The sequence below is a fragment of the Octopus bimaculoides genome, chromosome 6 (assembly GCF_046866305.1).
Source record: "Octopus bimaculoides isolate indiv1 chromosome 6, ASM4686630v1, whole genome shotgun sequence".
Lineage (NCBI taxonomy): Eukaryota > Metazoa > Mollusca > Cephalopoda > Octopoda > Octopodidae > Octopus > Octopus bimaculoides.
Window position 1 is genome coordinate 98,650,320 of NC_142933.1, and position 17,171 is coordinate 98,667,490.

At 37.3% G+C, this 17,171-nt stretch overlaps 1 protein-coding gene across 3 annotated transcripts in view; it reads left to right on the top strand.

Moving 5' to 3' along the window:
* LOC149135341 (uncharacterized) overlaps positions 1–17,171 on the top strand; it is a 103,021-nt gene that overhangs the window by 24,685 nt on the left and 61,165 nt on the right. For all 3 annotated transcript variants that reach the window (XM_089354349.1, XM_089354352.1, XM_089354351.1), the window contains exon 2: positions 10,675–10,759. In XM_089354349.1, coding sequence (XP_089210475.1) covers positions 10,755–10,759 — 5 coding nt within the window. In that variant the 5' untranslated portion in view covers positions 10,675–10,754. The remainder of the gene's footprint in view (positions 1–10,674; positions 10,760–17,171) is intronic.

The window sequence follows — 17,171 nt, forward strand, 5'->3', positions numbered from 1 at the left end:
GATCATTCATATATTTTCGTTTGATCTTTCATTTTCTCTTCACCTCTATCTTCTTATATATTTATATATATATATATATATACACAAACATACGTGTGTGCGTTTGTATGCGAGTGAACATGCGTATTTCTATTTCTTTGCTGTCCTTTATCCTTCTCTATTTACCAGTTGGATTATTTTATCTCTTGTCTTCCTCATTTGTTTATATAAAAATAATCACCCAGCAATAACTTCCACTTCTTCAATAATTACTTTACTGCCAGCCGCATCATTTCTGTTTACTTATGTTTGATTTCCGTGTCTGGTCATCGTTAAAAGCGACACCTTTCTCTGTCAAACATTAACCTATCACTTGCCGTGTTTTTCTCGTATCTGTTTTATTTAAACATCGTTTTTCTGACAGAGATTGACTGTGTTTTTAGACACATTTCACAATTTCCCATTATTACATTACTGCTCAGTTTCAATATTCTGTGACTTTCTTTCACGGACAAATTGACAATTTCTTTGAATCCAGAAATGGAGAGGGAGAGAGAGAGAGAGAGAGAGAGAGAGAGAGAGAAAAGCGGTCAGCTCTTGTGCTTTGTTTCTTTCGTATTTTTCTATTTTCCTTTTGTTGAATATTTTCTATTGAAGTCATAGTACACAATAATCACGAAAGTTTATCGATTTTTTTTTATTGATTCTGACTGGGGAACTATTCGTACGACATTTAGTGTCAACTTCAGTGAACGGAAAAAAACATTAAAATATTACAGTAACATAAATATAAGAAATTAGACTATGAAAAGCGATATTTGAAAATGGCGGCAAGAAGAAATAAAAGGAGAAATAATTATTAAGATGTTTGATACTTTTAGTAGCAATGAAAAGAGAACAAAAGATATATCACATCTGCCCTTTCACAGAAGATGGCGAAATCTTATTTATGACAAATATAAGGAAATGAAATCTCAGACAAATATGCAGCTAAACAAATGTGATTTATTTAGATAATATCTAATATTGGAAATAAATAATTTAGACCATGTTGGACCTCGAACCTTTCCAGTCTATTGTTTTTATCGTTGCTCTGGTCTTTGTCTTCGGAGAAGATTTAGTCGCTCTTTGAAGTAATTTGACAGCGTTTCACACAATAGAGCATAAATAAACTATTGGAATAGGTCTAAAATGACGGGTGCATGTGTACATGGTTAAGAAACCAAGTTCCGAATTATGAGTTACCAGGTTCAAACTCACAGCATGGAATCTTGAACAAGTGTCTTTTTCGACAAACTCGGGTCGTTCCAATCCTTATGAATGAGGTAGAGTTGACGGAAGCTGTGTGAAACCCCGTCGAATGGGTTATAGCTGTAATTAGAAGGGACAGTTTTGCCAAACAACATATGAGAATGATTCTGTTTGACAATAACCTTCAGTGATCACATAACTTTGGAATACTCAGCCGCTTACACTCTAATTTAATAATTAGAGTAAGTACTTTAATTGATGGTATAACTAGAATGTTTATTTTTGGGATCTAATAGGGATGCATTTGCATTTATTTTAGATCTGTGGAGACAATGAAAAGTCACCCAAAAATACACCGGCGTAAGGATTCTGCCAATGTCTGTCTGTCTGTGTATACAGACATATATATGCATAGATACATACATGCAAATAGATAGCTAGTTAGATAAATAGATGAGTAGATAGATAGAGTACAGGGTGCGTAAGGTATTTGATGACTACCTTTTGGGGTCATTGCTGCATTGAACACGCCCATAGCACCAAAGATTCTTTGAATGCTGCCATAGTCAGAGTAATGTCCAAAATGAACCAGGACCACTTGATTCGAGCATGTAGATGATTTAAATCTCATATAGAAGCAGTTGTTGAAGCTGAAGGTGGCTTTATTAAATAACATTATAGAAAAGGTTTATTTTTATCCTCGTAGCAATTTTTGATAAATAAAGTTATCTGTCATTATATATCTTTTTTTTTTATAAACATAAGTCTGTCTTCAAATATTTTACGCACCCTGTATATTCAGCTCTCCAAGATAGGTTTTTAACAAGTCTCAATACTTTTTGTTTGTCCTGTTTTCGCGTCCCAGAAATAAAAGGCGAAGAAAGATCGCGTCTTGGGTAAAAGATTTTCAAGAAAACGAACAAAAGTATGCAAATTGTAAAGATAACAACGAAAAGTAACAACTCACTAAACACAAGTACTGTGTGTGTGTATCTATTTGTCTGTCTAGCACTACCCGTTCGGGATAAGCTCTACAGGCATGGCTCGAGAAACACGGGGCCGACCTGTCCGAGATGCCGGCAGAGCGACGAAACCGTTCTGCACGCACTTGTACAGTGTCCCACCATTTCCGAGCTGTGGGCTTACGTCGAACAACTGCTATCGCATGTGGGACGAGTCGGTCTATCAGCCGAGTCTATCGTGAATATTGTCGCGCCTCCTTCCTTTAAACGGAAAGGAAGAGCTATTTTCATCGTACTTGTGGCTATGGCGAAAGAATGTGTATGGTGGACGCGTCTGAAAGGTCTAGAGACAAAGACTTTCCTCTCTGGGCAATCTCTCATCAACTTCTTCAAGTATCACCTGAAGAGGAAGGTGAGAGTAGAAAGGGAAGTCTTGTCTAGTGAATGCTTCAAAAAAAGATGGGTAAATGTAGCAAGGATGGCACGTGTGAACGACGGAGCCATCTTGAGCATAACCCTATGAACTAGAAAAAAATCCAAGAAAAAAAAATAAAACAAAAAGGCAAAAGAGAGTCACTTACTGTTATAGTTTCTTCACTGAGAATATTGACCAAGGTTACCGTGGTCTTTTCCGTAGGCTTTTCCTTCCACGGCTAAACCTAAACTGTCCTCCCCTCTTTTTACACGAGAACATTACTGTGTGATACACGATCCCTATTGATCGGCCTTTCTTTTTTTTTTTTCGATCCCTTTTGATCGAACTCCCCCTTTTTCCCTTCCTACGATCCCTTTTGATCGACACCACCCCTTTTTTTTCCCTTCCCCCTCCCAAAAAGAAAAGCTCTACATTGTATTTGTCTCATCTTTGTTGAGCCCTGTGTGGCTAATAAAAGAAATGTATCTATCTGTCTGTCTGTCTGTCTGTCTGTCTGTCTGTCTGTCTGTCTGTCAATACACACACACACACACACGCAAACAAATATACGCACATATATTTTAATGAAAAGGGGGTTGAAGAAAATTATATATATATATAGGGTGCGGTGAACAAACTGTCGTCTAAATTACGCAGATATATTTACCAAAATTACATAGAAATATCTTGAAAGACTAAAGAATAAATTTATTCAATAAAATCCCCATTGGCTTCAACCACAACCTCCAGACGACTTCAGAATCTCCTGCAACTCTTGGACGCTCTCCTCGTTTAAGTTGGTGAATGCTGCCATAATCCTTGCCTTCAGTTCATATTTAATGTTACAAGTAGTTTTGTTGGTCTCTCGCTCAACTGCGCCCCACACGTAATAATCAAGGGCTGGCCAGATGTTAGGGGTGATGGGGTGGCAGAAATTGTCTGTGGGAAGACGAATTAAGGTATAACGTCGCCGTCACTAGTGATCACCCTAACACCATGATGCTGACTGGATAGTTGATTTTTATCACTCTCGGTACATGTCCTCAGATTGCACTGTCCTCAAATTGACACCGAAACTGAAATATTCGTATGCAAATGCCAAGCAACACAGCATGTCGTTTCCAAATTTCTGGCAGAGTGAATTGCGTCATGGTGTTGTCTTTCTCACAGACTGAGCGCAACTGACCCTACTATACTGTGTAGCCGACAAAATCAAAAACAAACAATGAACATGCGCGAAATTAAATAAATAAAATAGTGACAATTTACCCATTGCACCCTGTATATATATATATATATATATATATATATATATATATATATATATATATATATATAGTTGGAATTTGCAAAAAGAAAAAAACAAAACAAAAGACGAAGACGGGTGTGTAAACAACAAGCAGATGTATTAGTTTAATGCTCGGGAAGTGGGAAAGTCTTTTACGTTTCGAGCCTACGCTCTTCAACAGAAAGGAACACACAAATAAACCGAGAGAGAAAATAAATATAAGAAGCACATATATACGAGGGTGTACTGAAGAGTTCCTGGCTTTGGGTAAAAGAAAATACAGGAGGATCAGTTAATTTTGATTTTATTCAACCTATTCCCCTCTCAGATTCACACTTATTGCAGCGATCCTTTAGTTTTTTAAGCCCTGTTAAAGAACTCGGAAGTTTGGGCTTCCGCCAGCCCGTTCGCGATACCCTTCAAGCCAGTAACTTTTCAGCACATCCTCGTATGTATTGTGTATGTGTGAACCAATAGCTGTTCAGTTTCAGCAGTAATAACTGCAACAAAATGAAAGTGACTAACTCTAATATCACCAGATCGTTAGACAATCCAACATATTTTTCGCCGCCATGAATTTACGATCCCTTTTATCAGCATTTACTCTAAAACTAGATAGGAAGACAAAACTCTTATTCATTTCAATAAACACTGTTTGTCTGTCTACCAACATTCAATGATATTTTCTCACATATCTTAAACAACTGCTGCTCATTTCCCTATTTATATCCTCATCTGTGCATCTCGGTGCAAGTATGTTCGCTGTAAACAACGTCCTGGACACTTTATCTAAAACGGTTGTCTTTATGACAAGGAGAGAGTTCATGACTGCAGTGAATCAAGTCTTAATGCTTTTATGATGCATAATTAGATCAGATAATTCTTTGGCTACTCATATCCTATTTGTATAATTTTCTGTCTTTGTCCCATGTTTCATAAAAACGGAAGTGTCAGTAAGTTGCTGCACCTCATTCTCTGTAAAATAAAACTATTTTATTCAATGACTAGTTTTAGTTTTGAGATTGTGATCTTCTTGAGACGTATTTTTCAATGGTCTAGTTGATCATGTATCATACTATACTTTCACAGAGAGTCGGCAAGCTAGCAGAATCATTTGCACGCCGGAGAAAATGCTTAGCGGCATTACACCTGTCATCACGTTCTGAGTTCAAATTCTGCCGAGATCGGCTTTGCCTTTTATCCTTTCGGAGCCGATAAAATAAATACCAGTTGATCACTAGGGTTGATGTAATTGAGTAACCCCTCGTGTGGGTTTTTACAGAGGCCTGTCGATGATACAATGTCTTACCGACCTTTCTATCGAGAAAGGTGTTTGTTTTACTTCTTGAAGGCATTTGAGCTTAACATAGCCAACCAACGAACGTTTGTTGGGTCTACAATGGTATGGCTGCTTCCAACTATTCATATACCCTTCTTCCAAGTATGGTACCAATTTGAAGCTAGGAGCGTTCGGCACCAAAACCGTATCGCGTCTTCGTGATGGAAACTGTGCAAAAATATCAATGAAAGGTCTACTGTAGTCATCTTCAGCTTTTTTTGTATTCTTACGATTACATTATCCATTGTGTCCTTCCCGTTTTCTTTGTACGATAGAAGGAGAGCTGAGGAAACTTGACTGTTATTTCTAGCAGATTAAGTGACCACAGACAGAGGCACACTCTTGATGATTGTTACAATATCTTGGGATCCAGTAGTTGTGGTTGCGTAGGTCACGGTTGTAGTACGGCTTACAATTGTAAAGTCCATAGCTGTTATTTGAATCGTTGTTAGGTTGTATGGGCTATGGCTATTGTAAGGGCTACAATAGTGAGGGAGATCATGGTGGTCGTAATCATAGTCTAAGCCAGTGGTTCTCAACCGGGATCCATATGCTCTTTGGGGTTCTATATAACCTACAGGGGTCCATATGATCCTTGAAGCTCTTTATAAGATTTTTTTTTGTTAAAACTGGTTATATTTCTACAATATTCAAAATATTTTAACATTTTTTTGTATACGATTCCTAATAATAAATTCTAAAAATAACTTATCTTTTACTTGCTTCAGTCATTAAACTGCGGCCATGCTGGGGCATCTCGTTGAGGACTTTTAGTCGAAAGAATCGATTCCAGTACCTTTTTTTTCTAAAGCCTGATACTTATTCTATCGGTCCCTTTTGCCTTACCGCTAATGTTACGAGGACGTAAACACACCAACACCGGTTGTCAAGCAGCGGTGAGGAGCAAACACACATACACGCGCACACACGCATTCTGCCCGTAGATGGGGGTTTCGCCACTCCTGCATTAGAGAGTGATGCGAGGGAGCTTTAACCGTTGTTTCTTGCAGGATGAACATGTACAGGCTTCTTGGGAGTGTATGTTTGGAATGGAATTATAATTTTGATTGTCTTTCTTTTCTTTCCTTTTTTTTCTCTGCTCCAGTTTGACCGCAGTCCAGTCTACGGTGTCTATTTGTTCTAGCCGATCCGAGAGGTATAGTCATTTGCGGATGAATTACAATAGCAGCGGTTGTTGTTATTGTTGTCATGTTTGTGTATACGATGGTGTGGCATCGACAGTCATGGAAGTGGCGATAGTTGTGGTCAGAGCAATCACAAACCAGCGAGGACAACTTTACAGGGTTGCTCGACTCACTAGAAATAGCAGTCAAGTCACCCTTAAATCTTACATATCCATTTTTTTTTTCCATTTAGTCAGAGAAGAAAGGGCAGCAATTATGACCCCTTTATTTCTCAGGTTCCCCAAGATTGGCAGCAGAAAGTGAGGAAGGTATCCTCCAACAGGAGACCTGGTCTGAATCCTCAAATTGGAGTGAACTTTTCTTAAGGTGCCCAAAGCCATGGTGGGGTTGCTAAACTAGACAATGGTCTAAGCCTACTCTCAAAGAACTCGGAACGCAAAGGGTGGGAACAAATACCATCAGGTATCTCTTCTGATGCTGCAACAATCCATCCAATATATTGCCCTGAAAAGAAGAAAGGCGGAGTGAGCCCCGGCGGAATTTGAACTCAGAGTGTAAGGTGGCAGAACGAATACCGCAAGGCATTTGTTTTGTGCGCTAACAGCTCTGCCAATTTGTCGCCTAAAAAGGGAAGCACATTAAACAAGGTAACGTCCAAGATGTTTCTAAAGAGTCAGGCTGGTCACGGTTGGAACAAATCTGTTTGACGAGGAGTGACCTGGAGCTAAACAGCTACGACAGTTACGTTGGCATATGTGGTGGTAATTGCTGAGGTGATTACAGCCATGCGCGCGTGTATGAGTGCGCGCGCGCGTTTGTGTGTCTATATGAATGTGTGTGTATGTATACATTCCGAGAATGTAGAAAGGTGTGAATGTGTGTGCGTACCTGTGTGTATGTTTGTGTACGTGTGTCTGTATGTGTTTGCGTATATAATAAGCAATAAGGATATCCAAAGTTAATGCAGTACGATCGTTTCATGCGACTCCATTTATTTAAGCAATGTGAACATTACATCAAATGCAAAATGCAGAGCAATCCTCAGCTGCACAAAGATATAGAAATTTACTGAAATTTCATTTCAACAGGACATATTTTTATAACTACATGGAGAGTTTAAATGTAGTTACAAAAACATGCCCAGAGAAGGAACTTTTGTCTTGTGAATGTTTCAAAAAAAGATGGGTGAATGTAGCAAGGATGACACGTGTGAATGACGGAGCCACCTTGAGCGTAACCCTATGAACCAAAAGAAAGGAAAGGAAAAAAGAGTAACTTACTGTAATGTTTTTTTTTTGCATGGCATTATTGCCCGAGGTTACCGTGGTCTTTTCCGTAGGCTTTTCTTTCCACGGATAAACCTAATCTGTATCCCCTTTTTACATTATGACATTTCTGTGATACACGATCCCTATTGATCGGCCTTATTTTTCCCACGATCCCTTTTGATCGAATTTCTACACCACTTTTGTTTTCTTCTCTTCCAAAAAAAGAAAAGCTCTACTTTGTATTTTGTCCCCTCTGTGTTCAGCCCTGTGGGGCCAATAAAGAAACATTATCTATCTATCTATCTATCTATCTCTCTATCAATCTCTCTAACCTCCCTCTCTCTAACCCTCTCTCTCTCTATCTACATACATACATACATACCCGATCCAGTATAAATTATAAATTTAAGACATATATTCAATAATGTCTCAACATACGAACTAATTTATTCACGGTGACCGCTCGTAAAGCAGAGCAATAATTTCTCATAGTAACAATGTTATAAATCGTTATTCGTTCCCTAAAAATATTTTACCTATAAAATTTATAATACTCGAAAACAAATGTCAATAAACAAAAGTAGAATGTAAAGAATGTTTTATGTAAAGTAAAAAGCATGTCAAGATCATTTATAATAATGTATATTATTATTATAATCGTTTTCTGAATTACTTTCAGTCGCATTGGACTCGCGCACGCCATCACTTGTAGACGCGATCGCCGATTCGCAAGCACTCGTAGACGGACTTATAGATTTGTTTTTAAAAATACAAGTCTAGAGTTGTTTGCTTAGAAGAAGCCTTTTTTTCGTTCTCTATAAATTTCTTGATAACACGCAGAAGCATTTGTTATGGAAGTAGAAACTGTTGCACTTCGTTCAAAATTTGGATCTTGTGCTTGAAAGATAAAACTTATAAACCTGGGATCTCTTAAATTAGGTCATCGTAAAGTGAAGTATCATTGTATATATTTATGTGTGTGTGTGTATAAAACCGCTATTAATACATGCATATATATATATATATATATATATATATATATATACACTGGAGATCAAAAGCTTAACCTAGGACTTTGCATTATTCTGAGAACCAGTTTTCGGCATAGAAAATAATTTTCCTAGCTGTAATTATAATAAACAGTCGATACTGATGGTAATTCCTTTAAGAAATAAACAAATAAAATACTTGTGAAACATTACATTTTTCCGAGAAGACGAAACTAATAAATATGCCCTAAGCATTCTTCCGTAGACACAAAAACAAAGCGAAACAATGCCGTATGCAGAAGATACACAATGTAAATATATGAATGCCAAGGTTTGACGCTGTTCGCTTTTGGTCACAATATTAGTTTAATAATAAATACTTGCCGACAGGAATTCATTGTATAACACTTGAAGCAATGAAATAAATAATGGGTAATATTTTATGACTTTTAATATCCTGTATTGTGTCGGGTATGTTTCAATGTTTTGTGTGTGTAGACGCCATGAAAGGGCTAAGGTGTAGGTGCAGGAGGTGGTCAAACTCTGTTTAAGGAGTAGACAACCACCATATATATATATATATATATATATATATATATATATATATATATATATATATGCATATGCATATGTGTTTATTTGTACATACATACCCATGCATACCTACAAAGAATTACACACACAAATATTACAGTAAAATGACTGTGGAGAGTGAAATATATATATTGTATATATATGCATGCATGTATGTATGCATATCTGTATTTGTGAATATATACCTGTATATACATACATATATGCATACGTACATACATACACACATAAACATACATACATATACATACATATACATATATATATACATACATATATATATATATCTATACATACATATATATATATATATACACACACATACATATATATATATATACATCTACATATATATACATATATATGCACATACATACATATGTATGTATGTACATACATACATATGTATGTATGTGTATATATATATATGTATGTGTATATATATATGTATGTGTATATATATATGTATGTGTATATATATATGTATGTGTATATATATATGTATGTGTATATATATGTATGTGCGTATATGTATGTATGTGTGTATATGTATGTATGTGTGTATATATATGTATGTGCGTATATGTATGTATGTGTGTATATATATGTATATATATATATGCATGTATGTATGTATGTGTCTATATATGTGTATATGTATGTATGTGTATGCACGTGTGTATATATGTATATATATATGTGTGTGTATGTATGTATATATGTATGTATATGTATGTATATGTATGTATATATATGCATGTACATATATATATGTATGTATATATACAGTTATAAACACATTCAAAAGACAATACAAGGAAGAACAGATACGTGCATATATACACATATATATGCACGTATCTGTTTTCCCCTGTATTGTCCTTTGAATGTGTGTTTATACCTGTATATATACATACAAATGTTAACATACCTAAATATTTTTTCGTCCACATCTCTACATATTTAATAAACTGCACATACTTTCGTTTATTAGACAACACGTGTTCGTTGTATACTAGGTGTAGTCATATATTATTTCTTTTTATTTCTTTAAGTTCATTGCTATGTGGTATTCCAAAAATAAAATGAATTTGGGTGGTTCTTGTTTATGAATATCTTTCACTGAATATATATAGAGAGATGTTTTGTTATAAGTTTACAACGGGCGAGACATTAGAACCTTGTTTAAGCTTGATTGTTATCTGAAGCCAAGTAGGTTAGATGGTAACTAAACCTTCTCACTTTGAAATTCCTCAGGACTCTTTGATTCATCCCTTTTAAAATTCCAAATATTTCTCTGGTCCAATAGTAGAACCTCTGTCATGTTTACAGTCGATGTGGGTTCGATTCTTACAAGCAGTCTTCGACTTTTATTCTTTTCAAAAGTCTTTTTAATCCAGCATTTACAATACAAGCTATTATGTATATCTTTATCTACTTTCAGTTCTATGGTTACAAGAAAAAAAAAAAAATGAAAAAGCAAAATACGAACCATTTCACGTTTCTCGAAGTTTCTCAGTTACTATGACGTAAGTAAATATTTTAGCTTTTTTTCTTCCTTAGATCTTACTTCACTTCTGTTGAAAAAGTCAAAGATGATACAGTGTTATTAAAATATCTGTATAGTTTGAATTAAAAATAACTAAATTTTACTATTTGATGTAATTTTCTTTATATTAATTAACCAATCGGAGGCGACGTTGAGCTGGCAGAATCGTTTGACTGACAGGATGCCTTTCGGTTTTTCTTCAGACTCATTTTTCTCTTTAAGTTCAATTCCCACCGAGGCCGACTTTGCCTTGAAATAAAGTACCAATTAATCACTGGGATCGATTTAATCGATTAACCTTTTCTCTCTCCTCAGTGTTGCTAGTTTTGTGCCTAAATTAGAAATAACTAATCAGTCGGAGAGTGACGATCTGAAAAATCGATAGAGCATCGGACAAAATATCATGTACTATTTCTTCCGGTTCTTTACGTTCCAATTTCAGATCTCGCTCAAATCAGCTTTACTTTTCAACCATCCGAGTCCGATAAAATAAAGTACCAGTGAAGTACAGAGGTCGATGGTGATCACTAGCCCCCTTCTCGTCAAGATTATTGGGTTTTTATATAGTTTCTGTTTAACCAGTTTTACTTAAAAGGTATGTGCTGCTCCGAGGTTATTTTTTCTTCCCAGTTGTTCAAAATGCTACGCAGCGGAATGGAAGCTGGAAGCGCTAGATTGCTAAGAGAACTTCTTTATTTCATATATATATTGGCCATTAAGGCCTTACAAAGAGGGGACACACAAGGACAGATAGACATAAAGAAGCTGCGGGCTGGACACAAACATAAATGAGATGGAGGTGATAACAAAAAGAATGAACTAAAAATAGGAGGGTCACCGGCACCGGCCGACCGATAACCCCTCGAAAACCTTGTTCAATACAAATCATTTTATTATTATTATAAAGGATCAAAAAATACAATACAAGCAAATAACTTGCTGTCTGCAGACACATCCGCATTGACAGTTCGGAGTAGGCGGCGAGGTAGATGAAATCTTCCTTGTTAAAGGTAGCCTTGACCTTTGATAAGGTACTATTAGTTACGACCTTCGCAGCTACCTGCGGAGGCTATCTTGAACTGCTTGTGCAGGCCGAGTAGGATCTTTCTTGACCGCACTCACGGTCCGAGAATTTTTCTATGGTCGCTAAGAGAACTTCTTAACCACTGAATCACATCATGCTTACATGTATGGTTAGGAACAAAGCGCGCGCGCACATACTCACACACAGAGAAAGAGCCAGTTTCTAACCTAGATCCATGACTCCTCCATTGGAATTTCAACATCAACAACAGAGATTTTTTGTATCTATACGTGCAGATTTATACGTTTTGTTTTATGTATGTCTACTTATGCATGTAGTTGCATATCTAGACATGCTCATATATACTTAAATGATAAACTTCTGGAAAGTTTTACAGATTTTTGCAGTTCCATTGATGGATTGGATCTGTAGTCATCGAATCAGCTTTCTCCTTTCTGGTATGTATGCATGCATTCGTGTATGTATGTATGCATGCATTCGTGTATGTATGTATGCATATGTGTGTGTAGAGGACGTTGTCGCCCTCTGGACACCAATGTGGTTAGAAAAATACAAGAGAAAGAGGACATCTAAGGACCATTGATAAAGGATTTGCAAATCCAGTACCGAAGATACACTTTCTGTTTTGTACCCATTATTATTGGAGCCACAGGATACATACCAACCCGTCTGGAGCAAAGTATTGCTGAACAAATGATCATGATATTTGGTACTAAAGAAATTTGTAAGACCTTCTTAAGATTTATAGGATAATGAGCAAAATGAGATGCTTTCCTTCATAACCTTGCTGGCAAGTAGGTGGTCGGCCAAAATTTATTCCAAACTAAAAAGAGAAAGAGAACGAACACACACGCACGCACGCACACGTACAGATTGTTAGGCACCTCTGGAACGCCGTTTACCATAGGTCTGTTTGATCAGAGGTGACTTGAAACTAAATAACAACATTATCATCTTCATCGCCAACAAAAACGTATATATGCGCTAAAACACACGCACACACACAATATAATGCACTTTCCTCGTTTTGTCCTTTATTTTTTTGCTGCCCTAGATACGGAGTGTATTAAGTATAATCTAAAGAACATAGGGAAGTTGGATAAGCTACAGTAGACTGTACTTTCTTTATAGTATAACCAGAATACTTAATTCTATAAACTTCTATGATTCTGGCGTCGAAAGTATAGAAGAGAAACGCAAAGAGAACACTTTATATTAAGATGCACACGCATATATATATATATATATATATATATATATATATATATATATATATATATATATATATACGAACACATATTTTGCTATATATATGTTAATATAAAACGAACACTTATAAAAGAATTAAATCAGACAGTGGCAGGTTATTATTTATGTTTCATTTTCCCACACTTGACAACAACAGTTTGTCTCAGAGTCTATTTTCTTACTTCAGTCTATTTTATTTATTTATTCATTCCGTTTTTTTTTTTTGAAGATGTTAGGAGAGAAAATAACAAGGAAGCTCTTCACTGTTAAGGCTTATACACTTGAGTTGCTGTGTCGTTATAGTGTATCGTTTATTGACAGCCTGTTAGTTTGAGACAGTCATCTAAGTCAGCCGATTTCATCATATGTCAGTAAAGTGCACTAGATTTTCTCAGCAGAGCGGCGAATCGGCAAGATAGAATCACAGACCGCTGGCCAGAACATAAAGAATTCTATTTATTGTAGCATATAGCATCAACAAGAAAATATGGTTTTGCTTTATATATATTTCATGAAATTCTTCTCTCTATTAAAAAGAAAAAAAGAGAGAAAAGAATTAAATTATATGGGCAAGTTTATTTTTGACTTGTTAATGTTATTTAGTTTACCAGCAAGAGAAAGTTTTAGAAGACACGCAAAATTGTTCAACGACTCGAATGGTTCGTGTGGGTGGAAACGTGCTCGTATTGTGTGTGTGTGTGCGTGTGTGTGTGTGTGGTGATCTGAGGGTTTTAAACTTCGTCTTCCTGTTGGGTACCTCAGAAATTAGTCTGCCGGAGTTAAAATTCAATGAAAGGAACTGAGAATGCCAAAGTAGTAACACAGAGCGCGAGAAAAACCCCACCACCCATGTTTTAGGTGGCCATTGGTGTATCGCTAGGCAAGTCAGTCAGGCTGGCAATGGTGTTTTTACTGAAGGTTAATGGTTTAACGTTTATTCTTTTAATTTTCTTTTTTAGTTACCGTCATGCTTTGGCGCAGGCATGGCTGTGTGGTAAGAAGTTTGTTTCCCAACCACATGGCATTTGGATAAGTGCTAACGCACGAAACTCTCGCGCCTTGAGTCATCCTATTGTTTCTGCTAAATATTAATAAAAAAACATAAAAGGGCGGCGAGCTGGCAGAAACGTTACCATACCGGGCGAAATGCTTAGCGGTATTTCGTCTGCCGTTACGTTCTGAGTTCAAATTCCGCCGAGGTCGATTTTGCCTTTCATCCTTTCGGGGTCGATAAATTAAGTACCAGTTGTGTACTGGGGTCGATATAATCCACTGGCCCGCTCCCCCAAAATTTCGGGCCTTATGCCTAGAGTAGAAAAGAATCGTTAGCACACCAGGCGAAATGCTTAGCGCTATTTCGTCTGTATTTACGTACTGAGTTCAAATTCCGCCGAGGTCAACTTTGCCTTTCATCCTTTCGGGGTCGATAAATTAAGTACCAGTTGCATATTGGGTCGATCTAATCGACTGACCTCCTCCCCCAAATTTTCGGGCTTTGTGCCGAGAGTAGAAAAGATTAATAAAAAACACGTATATTTTGAGTTTTATTGTTCCTGTTTACATCAACATGCGCGCTCGCACGCACACACGTGTGTGTGTGTCTTTGTGTTTGTCACCCACCATCGCTTGACAACTGGTGCTGGTTTGTTTACGTCCTCCTAATTTAGCGGTCCGGCAAAAGAGACCGATGGAATAAGTACCATACTTTAAAACTAATAAGTAATGGAGCCGATTTGTCCGACTAAACCCTTCAAGGCGGTGCCCCAGCATGGTCGCAGTCCAATGACTGAAACGAGTAAAAAATAAAAGATAGATCAGGGATAATATACGTAACGTGAGTTTAGCAACAGTAAAGCAATGGAAACAGATTTTAGGTGAATGGATAATAGCAAGGTATATCTTGGTCTGTGTTTGTGAAGTAATGTATTCAATCCAGTTAGAAATTCCAGACGATGAAAGAAATTCTTGATCCCTTAGAAGACTTCTTAAGAAGGGTTGCATTCATTGAGTACTTGGATATTTGAGGCTGACTTATTTCACAGCATTTCCGTTGTACCGCACTGGCAAGCAGCAAGCAAGTAAAACTAATCATGGTTAGGGACAAACTAAGCGAAAAATTAGTGAATCTATCTATCTATCTATCTATCTATCTATCTATCTATCTATCTATCTATCTATCTATCTCTGCTGTCTGTCTGTCTGTGTGTATGTATGTGTATGTATGTATGTGTATGTATGTATGTGCAGTAGGTATATGTTTAGGTGTGTGCGTGGTGGAAGTTGTGTGCTGTCAACAGAATCGTTAAATTCTCATGAAACTCTCCAAAGTAAGTATTTAGTTAAACCATGAATTCAAAGAATTTCACGTTAAGATACAGACAGCATCAAAGCATAATTGTTGAAATGCAAATTTTGTGGCCAAAACAACAGTAATAATTACTAAAACAAAGTTTTCGTTTCCTACTTGGTTTGATGATGGATGTACAATCGTACAATCGCTGCTGAAACAGAGTCTGCAGATACTGGTTCGATTCTTGATCGAGCCATTTACCTCTTTTAACTCCAGTTATCTATTCAAATTGCAGACAATTCACAGCCAATGGTCTCTGAAGGGATGGGCTTTCTCGGATTGATTTGACTTTAGTCTATTAGATGACGATAAAATCTTATGAGCTAACCATTCATTAAGGATTATTGGACTTTTTTATTTGCTCAAGCTGGCTGTTATATCGTATCTGACGGAGATTGTTTACGATTATGCGGTGTTTTTTCATTCATTAAACTAAACACTTTAGATTTAATAATTGTTTTCTTCTAGTTACATAATGGTCTCAAACTTTTGGTTCGAGGCTAGCAAGTTCGGCGGAGGGAGCAAATCGATTACATCGACCTCGTGTCGATCCCGAAAAAGATGAAAGTCGACTCCGGCAGCATTTGAACTCAGAGCGTAAAGTCGGACAAAAGCATTTTTCTCGGCGTGCTAACGATTCTACCAGCTCAACGCCTTAGTAATAGTTACGTAATTCAACCTAATTAATAAACAACTTTCTTTATTACAATACAAATAGATATTATGACAGATTCATTTAAACTGATGGAGATGTTGCTGTAGTTCTCATACTCTCTATGTCTGTGTGTTTATCATGACAATGCAGCATGATTAACAAGGCGACCTGAGACGTTAACAAATAATGAATAAATGCTTCACAGCATAAAATGGAAGGAGGTGAAAGGTCAAGAGCGCCACCTGTTTTAAATATTCAATTTGAGTAGTCTATGATTACACAATGCAACTGAATAGAACACGGCTGTCTGTCTGAGAAAAATGGTTGTCTGAGAGTGGTTGTCTTATTGTCGTTGTGGTTTAGCCCCAGGACAGCTCTGCTCGAGTAGGACTATGATCAAAGTATTCCTAACCGTGACCATTTCATCGCATTGTTTCCGGATACAGTTTCAATGTATCTAAAACCACATTATCCGAGGTATCCTTCCAACTTTTAAAAGAGTTTAGCGAGTGAGTTGAGGCATATTTGCTACTATTTCTAGCAGATCAAGTGACGTGCCGGGTAGGAGTATCCATGACAACCTCCATCTGATGCGCTACATCAGAGGCAGGGTAGTTAAGGAACCTGGTATGGGTGGGGCGCTGATCAATTTGGATAAATCAAAAGCTTTCAATAAGGTAGACCATCAATACTTGGAGGCTGTCCTTAGAGCGGTCGGTTTCAGTCCCATCTTCCGCAGTTGGGTCACTGCCTTATACAGCGGCATCCGCTCAGTAGTTTGCGTAAATGGTCATCTGTCCAGACCATTTAACATCACGCGTTCGGTTCGCCAAGGATGCCTCCCCTCGTCGCTTCTGTACGTATTGACTCTTGAGCGGAAGCTGGCGACACTGAAGGGCATCCCGCGAGAGCTGGGACGCAGGAGGAGCGTGTCTGCATACGCGGACGACGTCACCGTCATAGTGTCGAGTTACAGGCACATCGACCTGGTCGGTGAGACACTAAATGAATACGAAGCGGTTACGGGAGCAAAAATTAACCGGGAAAAGTCAGTGGGCTTGCTGCTCGGCACCTGGAGAAGCAAGCCCATGCCG